Below are 22,611 nucleotides of genomic sequence, written 5' to 3' on the forward strand. Positions count from 1 at the left end.
GTGTTTTCTCCCAAATCCTGCTCTCTTTTTCATATACGCTTGAGAAGAGAAAACTAATTCTGAGTGAGAGACTGAAAGATCATGAGGGAAAGTGGGCGGAAACCTGTGTCAGAATAATAGCTGTTATTTAGTGTTCTGTTCCGTATCCATTGATGAGAGACGAGCTGTTTTTGGCTGGATCTTCAGCTGGAACGCTGGGATATCTGCTGAGAGATGGACTGCCAATGTTTTAGGTGTTCTGTGCAACTTTGATCCTCTGTCACATTGCGATCGTAGTTTCCCTGTAGGATGTCGACTGGTAGACTAAAGCTGATGTTTTCCTGGATATGTGTGTGTGTGTTTGTGGAGACAAATGGCACTGAGTAAAGATGGAGTTGGTATGAATTTTTTCAATTTCTTTGCAATTCAATGATTTAATGAGCTGAATGCTGTAAATATGTTTGCTTTGTTCATATTTGATCCGGTTTTGACGTAAGTTGTCCTGGATTTGACCTTTGACCTTGTCATTGGAATAATCAACTCCTGTATTTTCTCTTATTACTTGCAGCCGGACAGCAATGCCAGTTACCTGCGGGCAGCGAGGGCAGGGAACCTTGAGAAGGTCCTCGACTACCTGAAGACTGGTGTCGACATCAACATCTGTAATCAGGTATGAATCATTTCTGTTACCATGTGACAGGATGTATCAATATCATCATCATTACTGAGAATGATTACATTTTACTGATGAAAATTTCCAGTGTGACAAAATGTCATTTTCATCAGTAGCTGTACTGTGTTGCTGTACTGTACATTTTTACTTTCAGAATACACAGATTATCTTCCATATATCTATGATAGTTATGATGTTATAATCAGGGTTTGAAATTAACTTTTTCACTCACCAGCCAATTTGGCTACTAAATTTTTAAGTTACCGGCCATTCATAATTTCTACTAGCCAAAAAAATGTAACAAATAAATTATGAAAAAAAGGCCGGAGGTAAGCCAACAGCTTGAGGCTGTCCACACTGGATGCGACAAAGTGACCATTGCAAATCATTTGTACTTTGTCAAACAGTAGGCCTACGTCATAAATAGAACGAGGCATCAGTTTACTGTCGGGGATTTGTCGTGCTGTGCTGCGCCACATCCAGTGTGGGCCGCAACAATTATTATAATGGGTTCTATAGTATTTTGTCGCATCTGGTGTAGACACGGTGCGAGTCTTCGGGCATTTTTTGACTTTTTGTTATTGCTTCAATGCAAAGGAAACCAGTGCGCCCGCCACGCCATTATTTGTTGCGTAGTGACGGGTACAGGGCTGGACTGGGGTTAAAATTCGGCCCTGGACAAATCCAGCCTATCCGGCCCTCAAGTTCCCCTGTGAATGTTTTGCTGTGTTATAGGGCCTTCAATTGGAGTAAGTAAATAAATAAATAAATGAGGACAAAAACAAATAATGATATATTTCTGAATTCACAGCAAATGCAACAAACTAATAGCCTACTGCATTTTTGTCACATAGAAATGCACTTGACAGTATAAGCATTGATTTTGTGCTAGAACATAGGAAATTTACTGCTAATAAATGCTGTCATCCTTTCCTCACCCTCATGTCTTTCCAAACCTGTATGACTTACTTTCTTCTGTAAAACACAAAAGATATTTTGTAGAATGTTACCAAACCATTTTGGTTACTCTTGATTTCTACTGTATGGACAAACAAATTTTGAATTTCTCAAAATATCTTCTGTTATGTTCCACAGAAGAAATAAATTAATACAGGTTTGGAATGACATGATGCTGAGTAGCCTAAATGATGACAGTTTTAATTTCTGGGTGAACTATCCCATTACGAACTTTATAATATTTGTAAATGGAAAACACCTCATTTATAAGTGTCTCTAAATTACAGAGACACTGATTTTTATCTTTAATCAGGCTCTTACTGATTTAACATTTTACTTAAATTAAAATGAATTTGAATGAAACATTTAAAGAGAAATAAGCTATTAAAGTTTGTTTACATTGCAGTTTGTTTACATGCATTTTACCTTGTCGTGGCTGTTTTCAGGCAGAACCTTTAATGTTGTCATATCACACAACTGTAATTTAAAAACAGCGCCTAATATAAGGTCTCCCTCGCTGCGGCGATCGGCCCACCGGGAATGTCCCGGTGCTCCCGGTGGCTAGTAGCTACATCGCTGGGTATGTTCAAGTAAGCTAGATATCATTTGGCGGGTTGGCAGGTGTTAATTTCAAACCCTGGGCGTAACCGTAGCAAAAGTTATGCGTTTTCAAATAAAAACGCACTAGTGTAAACGCAGCCTACGCAACTGACACTTGGAAGGCCCAGAAAGGGAATAAAAACATCATGGAACTGGTCCATGTTACTCCAGTGGTTCAACTGTAATTTTCTGAAGCGACCTGAAAGCTTTTTGTGCACAAAAAAAAAACTACCACTTTCACGATTTTCTTCACTTCAATCTCCAACGCGCGTTCACGAGAGCTTCTTCTTCTTTTTCTCCCATCCTCGAGAGCACCACGACACATGCATGTTGTGTTGAGGCGAGAGCACAGCTCTTACGATACAATCCGTACCGGAAGCGCTGCACTGTTTGCAAGCAGAGGAAGAGGAACACTGCTGTAATATTTGTAATAATCTCTGAAGAATTCGAAATTGAGGAGGACTTGCATTTTTTTGCCCAGCCTTACTTATTCAAACCAGAATATACAGACAGTGCTTTGAACCACTGGAGTAACATGGACCAGTTCCATGATGTTTCTACTACCTTTCTGGGCCTTCTAAGTGTCAGTTACTTAGGCTGTCAATGGAGGAAAAGAGAAACCTCTCTGATTTCATTAAAAATATCTTAAATTGTGTTCTGAGGATGAACTAAAGTCTTAGGGGTTTGGAACAACATGAGGATGAGTAATTAATGACAGAATTTTCATTTTTGGGTGAACTATCTTTTTAAAACTGTCTGTTAGAAATATGCAGCAGTCATAGTCAAAGCTTGAGGTGTTTAAAGGCTGAAATCCACTACACGACTTTTAAAATCTGAGCAGTTTTTTAAAACACAAGGATCACACACTACCAGACTTTCATGTTGTTCCGATCACAACAAACTCGCGCAGAAACATGCACCTTGTTGCTTGGAGACGTGTGAAAAATAAAAACAACGTGTTCTAAAATCAGCTGAAAATATCAAACATGTTTGATATCCTCTGACTGGATGGAATCATAGTCTGATGCTAAAAAAATCGGAGTTGGTGACCATCATACACTACGCAATTTTCTATGGTGTCTGACAACTCAAATCTGCAGACTGGCTCTGACATTCGGCGACTAGAATGAACTTCTCCAGACTGTAAATCAAAACAAATCAAGTAGAATATCTTGTGTAACTTAGACGTAAGTGGGAAATATCCTGAAGTATCTGCTCCAATTCACAAATCCTTTTACAGGATATTTCATGTACATTATGTCTGTGTAGGGTCCTATTTTAATCAGAAACAGCTGAAATATAATGCTATATTTGGTTGTTTTTCTCTTTTTTCTACACTATTTTACAACTATATCTAATGTTAACTGCTTCTAACGATACAATTTTTCAGAGCAAGGAGTTCTAACCCTACCGGTTACTCACATTACCACCACCAGGAACATGCTTGATATTGTCTTTGGATCCACATCTAGACTGAACATTGAAAAAGTCGATCTTCTTCTGAACAATAGTCACCTGGAAAAGGACAAGGAGAGTCAAGAGTGTTAATCTGATGCTTTGAATTGAGCTGCAGATCCCAGGCTCTGCAAAAAGGGTTTTTTTAATGTCAAAAAGGACATAAAATTGCTTTTCTGTGTTGACGTACTTCCAATTTACAATCTTAAAAAGGGTAACTAACAGTCCCCAACGTGAGTGAACTTTATTATAGGCTTTTCTGTCAAATATCTGAACCTAAGGAATGGGGTTCAGATAGAAATAATCCAAATGTCCACATAAAAAATGATTGGCCTACTTCCATCAGACAGGGTCAAAGTCGTCTCCTAGAGCTTTATTGTATCAAAGTCTTTCAACTTCACAATAAATGCATCCAAACCAGCTGGCTTTGTTTTCAGACAATTGATTTTACCAGTTGAAAATCAGGCATGACAGAATTACCTTCCCGCCTCCAGGTTGGTATTTGATGTTCTCAGTGGAGCCGATCTTGGACTTGACGTTCTTCAGGTCAGGCATGGGTGCAACAGGAGCAATCGGGGCGCGAGATCTCAATGAACCAGGTGATTTAGGAGGGGTGCGCACCACCGCTACTTTCTTCACTTGTTGTCCAGGGGTAGAGGACCGACTGGCTGGGCTGTTGCAACCACTACGGTCTGGGGTTTTAGGTGAGTCAGCTGACGATGAAAAACAAAAGGCCATATATTTTCCTCTTTTGCTCTTCTAATTTACTCTTTAGTTAATTATCCTAAAGTAAAGCCTTCCAGCCTATCTTTGAAATTTTATGGAATATGTAGAAGCTTTCATGGAATTTTGTGCAGTTTTTATTATTTTAGCAGTGCAGATTTTTCGATTGCAAGCATTCGATTGGCTACCGCACAAAAGAGGCATTTCTTTATTTATTTATTTTTTACCTCTTTCAATGGACCCTGGTCCTGCCTTTCGCTGCTCCATCCATGAAGCAGCTGCATTTCACAAATCAAAGTGGTACAAATCAGTCATGAAAATTCTCTATAAATAGAGAATCATTCCCTTGGGATTTTATAACCTATTTCAAGTAGGCAGATATTGTGTACTTCCTGAAGACTGGTTAAATCGTACACAGTAAAATGATGGGAAGGTGTGCTCACTATTGCAGTTTGCCTTGCAGTGAATACACTGAAACACAAATATGTCCAGGTTTTACTCGCTAATGAATTTGTAATCAGTGCACTTCCATTTGTCATGTCTTGCTCATTTGTCATTGTCATGGCTTGAGTGGGCTTATGCCATGGGAGAATGCATTAAAAAAGGGAAATGTGTTGTAAATTGTGAGGACTCCATTGCCTGAAAGTGCTTAGTTCACATAATAACGTTCAATTTCCTTTTCAAACTGTCAGGAAGGGAAATTAAATGTTGAGTCACCAAGTACCCTTCCTTTTCATGGTACTAAACAAAGATAAATGTGGACCCTTGAAAAGATGCATCTAAAAATCACTTACCAGGGATTTTGGTGCCAACTCCTTGGGGTTTGGCACCCACTGTCTTCGTCTTGGCATCTCCAGCCTAAATATAAACAACAAAAATGTTGCTAATACTAAGTCTTCTGCTTTTTTGAGGGAGTTTTTTTTTTAATTATCTATAAATTTAACCATTTAAATCCAACAGTACACCCAAAACATGACAGAAATCCAATCTTTAGCTTCTCTTTCTGCTCTGGTAATAAGGATGTTCATGTTGTGAAGTCTCAGGTGCTGTAAATTCAGTCCTCTCATAGGTTTCCATTTTGGGGGGACTTGTTCTAATATGTTCACAATAATTTCACAGCAAATTCTCTTGGCCAATGGTTAGGGATGGCAGACAGTACTCACCGTGGCCCTGGACTCTCTTGCTCTTGCACTGTTGGGCCTTTTTACAGAGTTTGCAGAGCCTGGACTGCTAAAGCGACATGGTGGAGTTGAGGAAGAGACTGAGGGCTTTTTACTGGGGATGCCTGAGACTGAAGACCCTCTTTGGGGGGCAGAAGTGGGTCTAGCTTTTGCATGCAGGGTTGTGGTGGATATCTTACATTTTTGAGATTGTGATAAAGACAAAAATGTAAAGCAATGGCAAAAAGCGGTCAGTAAATTAACTTAAAAATTAAAGAGATTCTAAAATGCAAGGAAAAATAAAACAAAAATACCAAATTTCAAACTAAAATTGAAGATGATTTAAATTAAGTGTAAATGAATGTAAAGACAAATCAATGATTCCTCTCAGTTGTTGTGTATTTTAACTAATCTGGCTACAGACTTATAGCTGTTTTTCCCACAAACCATAATATTACACATGGTAACGGCTGTACCTTTTTGTCAGGAGTTGCCCCTGCTCCAGCCTTGGCTGTAAGAAAAGAAGGAGCAGTAAATGTAAGCTCATATATTCACATTTTGGTGGCCTGAATCAAGACTTAAAACTTATCTAGATGTCAGTCTACTTGATTCAAAGAAAAGTTTATGTTGATATGTTTTACATCAGTGCTCAATGTGACTTATCATCTCTGATTTTGTAAGTCCTGTTCCCAGAAGCAGCGATTCCAGCCTTTCATTTTTGTATGTTTGTTTATGATAGGCATTAAGAAACAAACACTTATTACAAAATGGAAATTCTGTCATAATTTACTCACCCTCATGTTGTTTGAGTTTCTTTCTTCCAAACCTGCATGAGTTTATTTTTTCCATGAAACAGGGAAGTTTATTCGAAATCTTATGAAGTCATTCTTTAGTTTTATATGAGAAACAGACCGAAATTACTGAAAATCTGTCCTAGCTCTTCTTGGTGGATTCATTATGAGAGTTCATGAAGGAATTCTCTTAGGAGTGATCTCTGATTCATATTTTAAATGACCTAATGAATCCAGTTCACACAACAAACGAACTGGTGAACTGGTCTGGTTCTCAATTTCAGCTAACATAATGATCTGGTTGCCATGGTAAACAGTCCAATGGAGATGTGGGGATTTCCTTGAACCCAGTCATTCGGGTTTAGTGTAACAAGAGGGTTAGTAAATGATGACAAAATGTAAACTTTGGGCAAGCTGTTCTTTTACAAGGACCTTTTTTGGCATCATTCGATTTGTGCTCGACCTTGTTTATTATTACAAAATGCAAATAATTAATAATGTTTTAACCATGTACAGGGAAAAAAAAAACAGTAGATTTTCTTTTCCCGAAGTAAACAGCAGTGCTTGCAAGGCAGCAAAAGAAGCTTTCGATCTGTGTAAATAAAATGCACCATCAGAGCTGTCATTGCTGCTGTCATGACACTGAAGATGCATCTTATTTTATTTTGGTTTTGCACAACAAGAATCAACACATAACTTGACACCTTCAGTTGCTCTAGATGATTAAATATACAAAGATAAGAAAAGACCAGTTGCAAATTTATGCAGAACAAATGACCAACTGCAATTCAGAATATAAATATTACAATGGCATCATCACAGTCACAGTTTTGAATGGAGAATTCAGTGGAAGATGAAACCAATGGCAAATTGGTTAATTAAAATTCATTTATTTGATATGCTTATTAATCTTTTACGTACATTTAATTTTTTTTATTTGTTTGTTGAGTTTATTTCCAAGCCTACAAAGTAAAAAGAAGTGTGGAGAAGATGAGCAGAATGATTCAGCAAGTTGCCTTGCAAGCACCAAACTTATTTTGCTAGATTGCTGAGCGCCAAAAGATTGCCTTGAGATCGTTTGCACAAATGAATTTCACATTACTGAGTGAGCTTGTCTTATCTTTTTGTAGAAGATGTCTGCACAGCTGTGGGAGACATTTAGAGGGCTTTTGTCTTGAACCCAGCAGCAATTGCTGACCTTCTCCTTTCAGCATGTGTTATAGTCAAAACCCCATTAACATGGGCCTTTGGGTCCACTTGGTTGTGTTTAATAAAATAGACATCTGGGAAAGGGGTGGACCCATAAAGGTAAAGCACAGTTCTGTGAGTGATACATTCAATATACATGCACAGGTGACATGCAACAGAGAGGGGCAGGTGAAAACTGTGCCAGCGGTAACAGTCAATCAATGCACAGAGTTAGTCACAGACACAAGCGAAATAACACTGACCACACACAGAGAGGGAAGTAGAAGAGACAGACACACAGTGCACAAAGGATCAAGAGAGAGAGAGATTTTGTGGCTACAAGCAGCCCGTTTCTTCAACCGAACACTCTTATCGTAGTGTGCGCTTTTCAGAAAGGGTACTGCGTAGTTCTACTGATCTATTTTAAAAAGAAGAAAAGGGAAGGAGAAATAAAGATCTGTGAGGGGTTTGGAGGAACAGAATGGAAAAACAGACCTTTGGATGGGACACTTGCTTTTCTGGCCGGAGCAGCATCTTTAGAGGGAGTTTTCTGAAGTTTGGGAGCAGATTTAGGGGAAGGAGTGGCAGCAACTGAAGCGACGAGTTTCTTTGTTTTTTTGGCTGGAGATTCTTTGACAGGAGCTGCTTTGCTTTGTGCTTTTGTGGGTATTACTTGGGCGCTGGGCTTAACGGCATCCTTAGCTTTGGCGGCAACAGGTTCGGTTTTGGCAACAGGTTCAGGAGTGGCAACAGGCTCAGGAGTGGCAACAGGCTCAGGTGTGGCAACAGACTGGACCTTCTCCGTATCAATGTGATCATCATCGCTCGTCTCCAAATATTTCTCCTGCTTGATCTCTTTTGCTTCTTCAGGTTCTCTATGTTCCTCTGCCTTAGGCTCCATCTTGGGTGCAGCAACTTCTTGGGAAGACAGAGGAACGGTGGTCGCCTCCTCTTCTTGTTCAGGTTCTGGTACCTCTACTTCCTCTTCTTCCTCCCGAGCATCAGTTTGGAAGTCTGTTAGAGATGATTCCTCTTGGGTACGGTCGGCAGCAGCACTGGGAGGAAGAGGTGATCCCGGATCCGCCCTGCAGGGGTCGGGGCTCTTGCTTTCTTGTGGTGTTTTGTCAGAGCTGCATTCCCAGCCCACAGGACCACCCTGATGACCGGGATCCTGAGGTTCTGTGTAGTCAAACGATAGGCCACGTTTTTTAGCTTCCTCTGGGGTCATGCGAAGATGAGTAGGGGTTTCATGTTCGTCATGAATGTTGTCGTCTTTCTGGGTTGACAAGTCTGGGGTGACAGAACTGGGCACCAAGGAAACTCCAGTTTCTTCCTCTTCTTCATCACTTACTACTTTGTCCTCTTCTTCATCCTCTTTTATGTTGATAGCACTTTTGGGAGCTTCTTCCACACCAGGAGAAAATCTTCTCTCAGACTTCTCCATTTCATTTTCTTCTTTCTCCTCCTCAGATCCACTGGCACTATGATGGTCAGTCATCTTTTCTGAGGGACTCCTCTTCACCTGGCTGTCAAAACCCGTGATGCCTGAATCCAAATCATCAGCAAGAGTGGTCGGTAGTGGATATGGAGACATTGGAGACTCTCTTGGGCTGACAGAGCTCTCCTTTACCCCATTCTCTCGTTCTCCTTCCCCATCCACTGATGCCGCACTGCTCCGGCCACTCTCGGGCGGGCTTCCGGGTGTTAACTCTTCTGATGACGTGGAAGGCAGAATAATGGGAACAGCCACAGACAACACTGCAGAATTAGCAACACTCAACCACCCTCTCTCCACAGTTAACATTAGAAGCAGAAAAAGAAAAGGAATCAAGGAACTGAAAGGAACTAAAAGCACAGAACCACATAAGGGGCTCAACCACAACACAAAACATAAGTTTCTGTTTTCATGTCAAGTTAAACAGTCCAAAAATCTGTTTTTACACACTATACTTTGAGTTAAAGGCACTTTTACAAAATTGATGCTTGGTAATCTAAATTAGCAAGCAGTACATTACAACATGGTTTGTACTTAAAAAAAATTGGTAACTACAGTGGCAAAAGGAGAGGGTCAGTACAGTAGGGTCAAGGGGTTATGGGATCAATGCTTATAAAAGTGCCTCTTCACTCATTCAATCACAAAAAAACAATCAAAACCATAAATAACAGTATCAACTGGCCAATCAGACAATATCCACAATGACCCACAACATCTCTGTGAGCTTCAGTGTGTAAAGCAAAATGACCAGTGAAGCAATGAATTGGTGCATTGTCCATTAGCAAGTATCATTTAATGCACGGATAGAACCTTCTGGATCTGATCTGAGCAGTAAATCATATGTTTCACATTGTGCTGTGAATGGATTTGAAGGACTTTTAATGCATTCAATTATAGTTTTAATTGAAAGCCTTGTTATTCTCAAGACTTTTCATTTCTTAGATAAAGTGGTGCAAGATAGAGCCAATATAAACAGATTTAATTAGAAAGAATATAGAAGTGGTTCCCATTAAGATCTCTTATTTGATTTTTGCATGTATGCGCAAGCAATGAAATTAAATTGTGGTGGTATATGAGCCCATGTTTGTTTAGATGTAAATCCTCTGAACTTTTACATTGCAGGGGGACAAGGGGGTGGTGAGCCCACCATACTTTCTCCAGCTCCTGCTGTCCCTCCAGACCAGTCAAAGTTGTGTGATCACATGGAAGCAAGTCAAAAGAACAGATGAGATACGGAGAACATTAACAGCAGCTTTGGGATTCTTTTGCCCAGTTTGGTTGGTGAACTGATCTTTTTACAAGTAATTTTGCTAATAAAATGCCTTGTAAAGATGCTGATTTTATGTCCTCGATGGGTGTCAGACAAGCACACTGCTTATCAACCTATAAATCACAGGAAGCAAAGAAAAATGTTTTTTTTTTAAGTTAACCCTTCCTCTATAGCTTTAAAGTAAAATGGGTTTATCATATGAAATGAATGGAGAAAGTCTACATTATGAATGACTTTATAGACATTTGATCTCTCTGGCAGTTCATAACAAGCAAGGAGCTATGTAAAGTGAACTTAGTACCCATTAAAGTTGCAGACCCATTTCAGCTGTACTGCAAACATCAGCAACATGTTCTTTAACATGAAATATTCAGCTGATGGCTAATGGTAGTCTAATACATTTACATCGCTCCCAACTTCATATAACCACAGCATACAACATGTGTAACGCCATCTTAATGCCTTTGTCTCAACTAGACTGCTAATTCTCTGACAAGATCAATGAGTTTATGGTTCTGGGAAGTAAATGATAAATGAAGCTTGTCTTGAAATCCATTCGCTCAGACCTTGAACTTTTGTGAGGTAATTATACTGTACGTCCTATGTAATGGCAGAAGGTGGTCTTATTGTGTTTTGTGTGTGTGTGTGTGATTATTTATATTATTATTATTATATTGTGTGCAAATATATTCATTTGTGCAATTACTGTATACTATAAATTATAATTTAAATTCAAATAGTGCAATTAAAATAAATTAAACGACTACAGAATTCCATTAAATGTGCATTATTATATCTCTCTTTTGTGAGAAGTATTGTTATGTGATTGCTCCAAATAAACTCAGATGTGTGAAGAACATGTGAAGGCTTCTGTAGTGTAAATATTTTTGGCTGTTACAAGTTTTGGCATTTGACAATGAAGCGTTTCGAACAGAAATATATGAACACTGCAATATTCTATAATAATAATAATAATAATAATTATAGCTGTTATTAACTCTTTTGATTTAATAATAGCAATAATTCTTCAAATAATTCCTTTATTATTATTACAGCCTATATGTCCGGGTCATGGCACCAGACAGGTACATCTATCTAAGCCATTAGCAATTCTAGTGCTTATTTCATTTACTCACTTACTTATTCACCATGTAAAATACCAAATGGATGCTCTGGGCACTACTATTTAGTCTAGTACTCACCCTGCCTAGAACTTACATTATTCTCTTATGCAAAAGGAAGGGTAGAGTAGACCTGCCTAATTGCTCTATGACAAGTATTCTGGGCTTTTACTGTCCTTGAATCATTTAAAGAGATAGTTATGTTGCTCAGGAACACTACTTCCTTTTGCTACTGCATTTTGCAACCTTGAAGGCATGCAATTAGCTTTCAGTGAATTTTTTCAGTGCTGCTTTACATCAGCATATCACAGCATCAGCGAAAAACAACTCAACTCAAGTTACCAAAAAGCTTCAAAGAACATGGCAAGGTCACTCCTGAGAGCTTCCAGGCTTATTGCTGGTCCAAAAAAGTCAATGTAATTTTCACTGTTCAGGGCTCTACAGTGCGACCATTTCAGTCGCATTTGCGACTGAAAACTACTGCGTGCGACTATGAAAACATATTTAGGAGCACCAGTGCGACTGACCAGATCATCATCATACTTGTGATTGTGATCGCTGAGGGGAGCTTCAAATGTTTCTACGTGTTTTTGCAGCGTTGAGTAATGTATCACAGACATATCTCATGAATCCTTTCATAAGCAAAGTGTAGACAGGGTGTAAATAAGAGATTCATTGTGCAGTGTAGAGAGCTTCGTTGATTATAAATGTGAAATGTCTGAAAATACACCTACAAGACACTTTTGTGCTCGTCTGTGCTACCGCTGTACAAATTAATTTTAATACTGATTTCATTTGATTAGTAACTTATTCTTCTTATTCTACTTGTTCTTATTCTATGGTTTTATCTAGAATTTTTAAAACGCTTATAAAATAATTTTTTTTGTTAAATTTCACATAAAAGATGACATACTTTTAATAAAGATAGAAAAATGCCATTACAAAGGTAAAAACAAAATTCTACTGTAAATCACTTTAAGGAGTCAAATATCACCTCGTAATGGGAAGGCTATTTTTTTTATCAAATTTTGGTGCTCCTACATTTTTGACTGTGCTCCTAAATTTTTTAAGTTAGGAGCACAAGCGCTCCTAAAAAGAAAAATAAGCGTAGAGCCCTGCTGTTAACAATGTAATAAGCATTTATTTTTGGAAACTTGTTATAAGCATAAATTCTTATGTTAGTGTTAAGGTTCCCACTGTTTATACCATGACTTTTCCTATTGTTAATTATTACATGTTTTTTTTTTTATAATTCTATAGAGATTTCGTCAATGATTTCTATTTGTACATTAGTCGGTTTGTAAAAACACAAGAGGTTTGAACGTGGCTCAGTGGAGGATTTGGCTTTCTCCATAAATAGCATAATCAGGGAAATTTATTGTCACTATAAATTTGTTATATAATTTCTATGACATTTAAAGTTGTATTACTTTTCCAAGCCACTTTCAAATTCTCAGATTTTTCCATATTTTCCATGACCGTGAGAACCATATAGCCGGGACTTGGGAAAATTATAAGTGAAAAAATGTTTATGTTAATAGGCATTAAAATTAAAACTGCAAAACCACCTGGAAGAGCCGTCCGTTGGAAATCAAAGCATAGTAACAGGATAAAAGCAGCATGTGTGGACGAGAAATGGCTAAGTATCTAGCACTCTCATTTGTCCATGAGAAATATGAGAGACTGGCTTTCATTGCAAAAAACATTCAAGTGCCAGTTCTTTAATGAATCATTTCACTCATAATTATGCAGAAAATTGAATTTGATTCATACTATGTAGTTGCATTGCATTCTTGGGAAATTAATCAAAGCTGTAGCGTAATAGGGAGTAATGGGATCAAGGGAACGGGCCCTATGAAGCTGAGCAACAGACAGGACAGTACAGGGAAGTAGAGCGGCACAGCTGTAGTTTAGTGTGGAGGGTCATACCCAATGGCACATCTTTATCAAAGGAGGGCTTGGGTTCGGAGTCTTCAAAAACAGGCTTTGGGATGGTCACTTCAGTCATTGGTTCAAGTGTGTCCTCTATGAGAGAACGGTGAACTTTTAGTTTGGACAGCAGAGGACTGAGGTGGTTTAGATAGCAAACAAAGCGAAAATTATATTTATATTTCCTTATAGTCTTCTAGCTGTCTTCTAAACAAAGGATGAAGTACAACAGGACCTCGATGCATCTGTTAGTATGTTCTTGAGACAAAAGCTATTCTTAATGGGTAAACTAACTCTAAAAGTCAGCATCATGCTGTTTTTAAAGGGGTCATATGATGCGATTTCAAGTTCTCCTTTCTCTTTGGAGTGTTACAAGCTGTTCGTGAATAGATAAGATCACTAAAGTTGCAAAGACTAAAGTCTCAAACCCAAAGAGATATTCTTTATAAAAGTTAAGACTGGTCCACGCCCTCCTAAAACGCCTCGTTCAAACACCCCCCCACATGTCTACATCATGATGTGGGAAGATTTGCATAACACTGCCCAAATGTTCACGCAAAGAAAGAAGGTGTAACTTTATTGCTGCTGCCAACGCCGCCGCCATGTTGTGAAGACGCTGTGTGTTTCGTTGCGAAAGCGATAATACTTTGTTTGGCCTTCCAAAAGAGGACACGACTAGAAATCAGTGGTTAAGTTGTATTTACAACACTGCTCCAGAACAGTTCAACCCAAATATTCAGATGTGTGCAGCGCATTTTGTGGAGGACTGTAGTGCTGGGCGGTATAGCGGTTCATACTGAATACCGGTGTTTATTTTTGTTATGATATGAATTTTTTAAATACCGCAATACCGGTATGTTGCTTAAACAACGTTCGGAACGCGACACTGTTTGAAAGGGGTCCCTTTTCACTGTTGTAATGTTATTTTTAGCAACATCATATGACCCCTTTAACTTTATTTTTACAGAATTTGTCATTTTAGAGTCATTCTGCACTGATGACTTCTGCCAGCACAATTGAGCTGGAATTTCAGGTTGCTGGTTGATAAGAAGGTTTCGTCTGTGCTCTGTGAGGGAGCCTGGGGCTTGCTGAAAGCTTGTCAGTTGTGCCAGAACAATCCAAAGTGGGTAAGACAGATTACCCTTTTTTTGTAAACTATGACCTATTTCCTCACATCTGAGTCTCATCCAAGCATATATCATCAGAAACCAAAAAACAAATCTACAATCAATGTTATATGACCAAATTTAAATTGAAAATAACTATTATGAACACACAATGCAGGCAAGACAAAATGTCTTATAAAAGCTATTCTTAACTGAACATCATTTTCCGACAGTTGAAGACATCTCTTTTGTCCAAAATCCTTAGGATAAGGATTTTTTGTTATAGCAAATATATTTACAAAGCAAATTCTTGCATAGCTAGGAAAATATATTTTCTACATAGATATTTCCACAATTGTTCCATGCGGTTTATTCATTTCTCTGACTTTCCCAGACCTGGAAATCGTGTAATTTTTTCCTTTCGTTTCCCAGGTTTTCCATTGACAGTGGGAACCCTTTGGCGGGGATGCCTTAAAATGTAAGGGTTTGTGTACCACATTGTCATAAGACTCACAATCACTGTGTAAACCATCTCTCTGAAGGTGAAAATTGTGATTGTCATCTCCATTGTCCTTCAACACATGGAAAATAAGGCCCAACAAATATATTCAACAAGACATTTTGCCATTGACCTGAATGAATGAATATCTTCACAGACATTTGAAACCAACACATGGCTGAGTGGTGTCACTTTCAGCATATGTGTCAGGTTTCTCAGTATGAGACGAGACATAAGCAAAAAAACACACTGCCATGAGTATCACTCAGCTCTTCTGCGCTTTGTGGGGAAAAGGGGGTTTTCAGCCTTACAATTTTTTTCCCCTTTTTATTACAGTACCTACATTTTATTTCCTCTTTATACAGACCTTTCACTGGCCCATCACCCGTTCCCATATGTGCTGCTCTCCTATTCTTCATGTCTTGTTGATGGCTGTCATCGATGGTCATGTTGCCTACACCAGATGCTATGTTGTTCCCAGGAGAGTGCTGAGAGTCACCCACCTGTCCAGAATTCATGTGGTCCTGATGGTCCATTTTGAGATGATTTCAGTCTGTAGAGTTAAAACAGAAAACAGTTATCACAGATTTAACGTGGCAATGTGGCAAATAAGTGCTGCATTGCCTTTTAGCCACAAGATGTTTCTTCCCTCGCATTAAATTAATATTATTAGTAGCATTATCAGAGTAATGTACATATGCACAGACATATGTAGTTGTTTGTTTGTTTGTTAGTTGATTGGTTGGTTAGTAACATTTATTAAACTATGATAAAACTAAAATGTTAGATGTTAGTTATTTAGTTAGTTGAGATTTAAAAAGGTGATCTGGCTCAGGCAGGACAACTTGTTCCAGTGACTTACATAGAGTTATAAGTTAGGTGGTTGGTTTGTCCGTTGGTTAGTAAGCTTTATTTAACCAATAAAATTATGATGTTAGTTGGCTAACTTTGGTAGCTGAGATTAAAATAATGACCTGGCAAGAGCAAAAAACACAATAACAAGAAGAGTCCATTATTCTGATATAAATAGAGTGGGGGAACTATGACGTCAGAATCCGGAAGTGTAATTCGCCGCGGGTTCCTTCGAGATTTTCAATTAATGAGTAAAATAAAGCTTGTGGTAAACATAACTTGATGATACTTTTACATTTTGTTCTACACTCTTTTTTTTGAAGGATTTTGAAGGAGTTATGTTCATTTTTTAAAACGTATGTTTTTAATAAGTAACTAGATAAGAATGTTTGGGCTGTGAGTGTGTGCAGTTTACATTGTAGAACAAAACATAAAAGTATCGTCAAGTTATGTTTACCACAAGCTTTATTTTACTCATTAATTGAAAAACCCCACAGGATCGAAGGAACCCACTGCGAATTACACTTCCGGGTTCTGACGTCATAGTTCCCCCACTCTATAGGACTTTAGATGTAAACTAAAAAATTAATTATTACAGCTAACGACAAAGCAAGACACAAAAATGGCATTCAAATACCATACAGACAATTTGCGAATTGCAAATTGGGGTGTTAAAACTTCTGCTAAAAAGAAGAACAGCCAGATGCGTAGTATCATTTGACCAAAGACTAATGACAACTGTTTAAAGAGAGACAAGATGGGTAAGCAAATGTTAGACCACAAATCAGCTGATAAATAAACCCAATGTGAGCAGTGAGCATTCAGTCTAAGCATTCAGTAATTCTTCTGTTCTGCTCAGTTTGATTTTTATTTGTTAAAATGTGTATCCTTTATGTAAAACAAGTTATTTTATGTGGTAAAAAAAACTATAAATTATAATTAAAAGTTAATTTCAGACTCTTACCAATGTTTAAACATTCCCATGGTACAAAGTGAATATCTGCCATGGTGAATGAAGCACACAAAGGGCAATAAGATTACAGGAAAGAGCAGGAAGTGGTAAGAGACCTTTCTTCCTCAAAAATAGCTTCTGGTATACAGCTTCTTAACATTTAGTAATAACATAACTGCAAATGTGGACATGGTCTCCATTATAGGTAAAACCAATAACTGACTGACAGAAAGCCAATCCAAGTCTCTCTGCCAGACATAGAACGTACCAGAACCTTTCATCCAGTAAAGAGAGCAGGATGAGATATTATATGAAGGTATTAAATGATGGATTGATGGCACTGAGATTTCCTTTTCTCTTAAAGCACGCCCAGAGCAGGGCTCGCAAAATTTCAAAATCCCTGGTAGCCCTTCTGGCAGTCATTCTTCAGATTTTGGTAGCCAAAAATGAATTTAACTAGCCCGAATAAAAGATATTGTATTTTTTCTTCAAACAACAAGTCAAGAGAGTAGGGGTGCAACGGATCACAAATCTTACTGTTCGGATTATAATACATTATCATATCACATTTTGAGTCACAGATCGGATCATTTTTCAGATGAGCAAAAAAAAATGGTTCTTTAATAGGCCTATTTAAGTAACACTTATTATTTAAAGAACAGTTTACTACTTCGATACCACAGCAAAAAACTTGTAGCATATAGGGATGTAACAATTCACTCAACTCACGATGTGATATGATTCATGATACTGATTTCACAATACAATTTTCTCACAATTTTTTTTTAACAAAATGAGATTTAAGACAGATTTTAAAAAAGGTGTAATTTTGTTATTTCTCAGACCAAAAGGCTGCACATTACTTTGTGAAATTTAAAATGTCAAACAATATACTAACTTGAAATTTTAAAACAAATCCCAAATCAAATAAATGAATAATACAAATAAAAGAAATGTCTCCATGCAAGTAAACTAAGGTTTTGCCTGTGTATTTTAATCACGATCCAAACATAGATGCTGCATACATGTTATTTAGATTGTAACATTTTGAAATTTGACACAAAAACAAAATGGTCTGACTTTAGCTTTGTGATACTACATAAAAAATCTGAACGAAACAAAAACAGCAGACGGGCTGAATGAGACGCAAATGTCACTCTCTAACAGCAGGTGGCGCTTAAACAGCAGGTATATTTATAGGCTGCTGCCCCAAGACCGAATGCACGGAACCAATATAATGATGCATGTGCGATTTCTTTCTCCACTGTTTACGTTCATTTAAGACATGAATGTAACCGAGATAGTTATTTTCAGATAATTTTGCGTGTATGTGTCCGTTCAAGTGAAAGTGTCGGGTCTCGGGTCTGATCACCTGTTCCTTGCTGTCTCTGCGGTTGGGGGTTGTGTGTTGTTGTGCGTGGCTTGTTTTGACAGCTCGCCACGTGCGCATTTGTCACCATGATTGTTTCCCCGCCCTCCTTTGTTTCTCTGCTCGCCTCTTGTTTCACACCAGGTTCTTATCATCTCATTAGCTTCCCCTTATAGCTCCTCGTGTTTCTCTGTCTTTTGTCAGATCGTTGAGATTTATTCCCTTGCTCTGACTGTCATTGTTGGTATCGCTCACCAGTCCTGTCTTGTCTCGTTCAGGCTCCAGTGCTCGTAGATTCCAGTTTATTTTCCCGCACCTCTCTGTGCGTTCAGAAACCCGTGGGCTCCCTCCGGCATCCGCCTTCCCTGGGACTCTGCGGCCTCGTTGTTGGGCTGCTCAGCCTCTTGCTCGGATTAGCGAGCTGCCCCACCGGCTTTGTCTCCACTGCCGCTGTTGCGGCGGGTTCCAGTCGCCACTATCCACCCATCTGTGTGGTGGGGGATTCCACGCTCACACGAACTGTCCGCAGAGGCGCTCATTGCCCGTGGTGATATATCTCTGTACAATAAAGCCTCTGTTGAACCCGCACCTGAATTCAGCCTATTCCCTGACAGAAAGAGGAATCTGTGTTCATGCTCTCCTTGAAACGCCACTCTGTATGTGCATGCTCTGAGCGTGTGCGCGCGAGCACCGAACTGAATTCTTCATGCGCATGGTTTAAAACGCTTGAATGTTTAAATTTGTAAGACTTAGAAACACGTGTAAATGATAAACTATGATCCGTTTCACCCCTACAAGCGAGTGAACAACGCGAATCAAGGAAGGATTTTTATATCACTGTTCAAGGTAGCCCGTCGGGCAGGCCAGTGATACATTTTGGTAGCCCGACTGGAAAACACAATACCCCGGGACGTCGGGCTAGCGATTTTGCGAGCCCTGCAGAGAAAGCCATGTCCTGTTCTTTTACTTATGGTCGCTGATGTGCTGTGTGTGTGTGTGTCTTAGTGTGTGCTTACTGTTACAACTAAGAATGTGGTTTTCCTTTTAGCAGTTCTGTTTTATACTTTGTACAAAGATTAAGCCAAATTTATGTAGTCCCAACAGAACTATTAGTAAATCCACACTTGAGACAGTAAAGTGAACACTCTCATCCATCTCCTTCACACAGGATGCCTATAAACATGAATTCCATTAGTGTCTAAATGGATTAGATGGCTCGCATGCACCATTATCACATCCCGACCCTTTTTATCGACGACCCACATGTACGTAATTGGACACCCAAATGTTTCACCTGCGCTCCGAGACCCACACAGCAAGGTCATCAGGATGTGAGGGTCATAATGAAAACCAAGTTGTTTTAGACAAGAAGTACTGTGGAGCTGAAAATAGTGCCAAAGCTGCAGGGGTGGGTTTACATTTGTCAATTACATCATCCTCAATGTCAGCAGTGACCAACATGGTAGAACAATATCAGAAGCCAAAATGGCCTTTAAAAGGCATAGTTCATCCAAAAATTAAAATTCGGTCTTCATTTCTAACCTGTATGACTGGACCAATTCATGGTTCTTTTGTAGCTTGGAAGCTTCAGTCACCATTTATTGTAATTGTATGGCAAAGAATATGGAAAACAGTCATTAAATTTTCACCTTTCATGTTCCACAAAGTCATATGGGTTTAGAATGACATTCATATTTTGGGTGAACGAATTCCCTTATGCTTTGTACTCGAAGGTGTTTTGTCCCCGGTACCAATGATTGCACAAATGCGCTGAGGATTGGGAAGCATCGTTCTCCAAATTCCCCAGGGAGAATCTGCCACCTTCCTAATAAACTCTCACAAGCCGGGTTTCCCTGAGGCAGCAGTGATGCAAATTCAAGCCTGACTCCTGCAGAATCCTTATGCATTATTCAGAGTGAGCTGTGATATCAGTAAACAGAGCTTAGAAACCATCTGCATCTACAGTCAGTCCAGAACTAGATAAGCAGTGAAAACCACCACTATATCATTAGGGACTGGTTTATTTACCAAAAATGTTTGTGGGAAAATACAAACTGGGGAGCAACATCTAAAATGCTCAAAAACCGGCAAAAAAAAAGAGGATAGCCTTGCAGCTGGTCCTCAGCAGATGGTGCATTTAGGATGCTGGTCCTCAGCACGGTATGCTGGTGTCCCCATCAGCCCATAATCCATCCCTTCCAACAACCGGTCACTCACATGATCACAGAAATTAGCAAAAGAAAACAAACCAATAAACTCCCGATGGACAAAATCAAGTCCCAGTGAACATTTTCTTCTCATTCAAGAAACCATTTCACTTGGATAATAATAATAATAATAATTCATTACATTTATATAGTGCTTTTCTAGGCACTCAAAGAGCTTTACATTGTCAGGGGGTATCTCCTCATCCACCACCAGTGTGCAGCATCCACCTGGATGATGCGACGGCAGCCATAGTGCGCCAGAATGCCCACCACACACCAGCTTATTGGTGGAGAGGAGACAGAGCGATGAAGCCCATCAGTAGATATGGGGATTGTTAGGAGGCCATGATGATCAGAGGCCAATAAGCAAATTTGGCCAGGATGCCGAGGTAACACCTCTACTCTTTTCGAAAGACATCCTGGGATTTTTAATGACCACAGAGAGTCAGGACCTCAGTTTAACGTCTCATCCGAAGGACGGTGCTTGTTGACAGTATAGTGTCCCCATCACTATACTGGGGTGTTAGGACCCACACAGATCACAGGGTGAGCACCCCCTGCTGGCCTCACTAACACCTCTTCCAGCAGCAACCTAGTTTTCCCAGGAGGTCTCCCATTCAGGTACTGACCAGGCTCAGCCCTGCTTAGCTTCAGTGGGCAACCAGTCTTGGGCTACAGGGTGATATGGCTGCCAGATATTTCACAATAGAGGAAAAAGGTTGATTGCAACTTTCTTTTCAAGCTGACTTTATGAGTTCATTAATATGTACATTAATATGTCCAAATGCCATTGGTTCTTACATAGTTCCACGTGATTTATTTATGACTACATTTTTGTCTGTTCCTCACACAAAGCTGCCATATAAATTATTTTTATGATTTTTTTAAGTCCAGTCCCAGGTTACTGTTTAATTATTTTTTAGGTTTTATAGTTTTGGTTAAAACGTTTCTTTTAACCAGCTTAAACAGCAAGTCAATCGATCAGCTTCACTTTCAATGTCATGCTGGTCAACGGGGTTTACCAAATAAGTTTGCTGGCAAAAAACATGGCTATGTTGGTTCACCAGCTAGAATATCAACAAATGGGCACTAACTAGCATAAACTAGCCGGAGGAAGCACATGCTGGTTTGGAAAGAAGAGGACAATTTGTTTACTTGGCGTGTGATTCCATGTTTGCTAGAAGGCTATGAAAGCATGGACATGGAAAGCATGTCAATTTCCATCAATTCAACACTTGATCTTGTCCATAGGGAATTGACTGGATTGTGGAAAGCGGGCAACAGATGGTGCTCAAGAATAAGAGGGATTGGTGACATCAACCAGTCTGTAAGCAGAGCAAGGCATTACATCCTGATAAAAGACTGCAAAGACAAACATTTTCTTTCTGTGCAATAGCATGCACAATAAATAACCAGAAATGTGTATTAAAAAAGTACACAGTGCAATTTGAGATTTTATGTAGTTTTCTATTTACAGAAGCATTCTGTTGTGAATTTGTGTTTTTTGCTCATGCAGTTTGGTCTCCTCTGGCTGGAAGTCAGATTTACAAAGCCGCTGTTCATGGTGCTCAGCATGCTGGTACACTTGACCTGAAAGATTGTGAACCTTCCTTGGCAGTGCAGTGAGAATGTCAGTGCCCCTTTAAGAAGCCTACGCCTGTCTGCCTGACGATGGATGTCTCTCGCTCTCTGTCTCTCTCGTCTTTTCATGGTTAAGGGCTTGGCACGGAGCAGAAAGGGCAATGCTGGATTTATGAAGGATAGACTTGGGAATGCGGAGGGCTCTTGAAAGACAACGCAGGGCAACATATGGCCGATATGGCTAAGGGGTGGCCCTGACGTGGGCAGGGGTGAGATGGAGAATTGTAATGTGAGTTGGCCAGCTGCCAGTGACGGGCAACTCTCACCTCATCAATATTCAGGACACATTACTGCAGAAAGCACGAGAGAATGATAGAGCAAAAAAGAGGGTGAAAGGGAAATGGAGACTGAGAGAAAGACGAAGGAGGGGGGCAGAAAAGGATAGAGGTGTGTAGTAAACTAATGCAACAGAACAGCTCAACAATAAGGATGGCATGCTGGTCTGGGGCCAGTGTCTGGGTGTTTTGGACCCTTTGATAGAAATGTCACTTGCTTTATTTGGACTGTACTGCATTGTCACTGTGACTTACATTTGAACATTATTTCCATGTATTTGTATGCCTTGCAAACTTAAAAGGGTCATATGATGCTGCTAAAAAGAACAGTATTTTGTGTATTTGGTGTAATGAAATGTGTTTATGCGG

The 22,611-nt window shown here is 39.3% G+C and overlaps 1 protein-coding gene across 9 annotated transcripts in view; it reads right to left on the reverse strand.

Moving 5' to 3' along the window:
- The window catches only part of LOC107694967 (microtubule-associated protein tau-like), a 54,528-nt gene that overhangs the window by 15,996 nt on the left and 15,921 nt on the right, over positions 1-22,611 (reverse strand). For 5 of the 9 annotated variants that reach the window (XM_016494699.1, XM_016494701.1, XM_016494702.1 and 2 more), the window contains 9 exons: positions 15,314-15,499; positions 13,342-13,437; positions 8,022-9,239; positions 6,024-6,058; positions 5,551-5,742; positions 5,182-5,245; positions 4,615-4,665; positions 4,145-4,377; positions 3,632-3,724 (listed from right to left, as the gene is read on the reverse strand). In XM_016494699.1, coding sequence (XP_016350185.1) covers positions 3,632-3,724; positions 4,145-4,377; positions 4,615-4,665; positions 5,182-5,245; positions 5,551-5,742; positions 6,024-6,058; positions 8,022-9,239; positions 13,342-13,437; positions 15,314-15,482 — 2,151 coding nt within the window. In that variant the 5' untranslated portion in view covers positions 15,483-15,499. The remainder of the gene's footprint in view (positions 1-3,631; positions 3,725-4,144; positions 4,378-4,614; positions 4,666-5,181; positions 5,246-5,550; positions 5,743-6,023; positions 6,059-8,021; positions 9,240-13,341; positions 13,438-15,313; positions 15,500-22,611) is intronic. The other 4 variants (XM_016494706.1, XM_016494707.1, XM_016494705.1 and 1 more) reach the window with 4 other exon arrangements.

Source organism: Sinocyclocheilus anshuiensis, unplaced genomic scaffold (genome assembly GCF_001515605.1).
Source record: "Sinocyclocheilus anshuiensis isolate Anshui unplaced genomic scaffold, SAMN03320099.WGS_v1.1 scaffold214, whole genome shotgun sequence".
In the NCBI taxonomy this organism is placed as follows: domain Eukaryota; kingdom Metazoa; phylum Chordata; class Actinopteri; order Cypriniformes; family Cyprinidae; genus Sinocyclocheilus; species Sinocyclocheilus anshuiensis.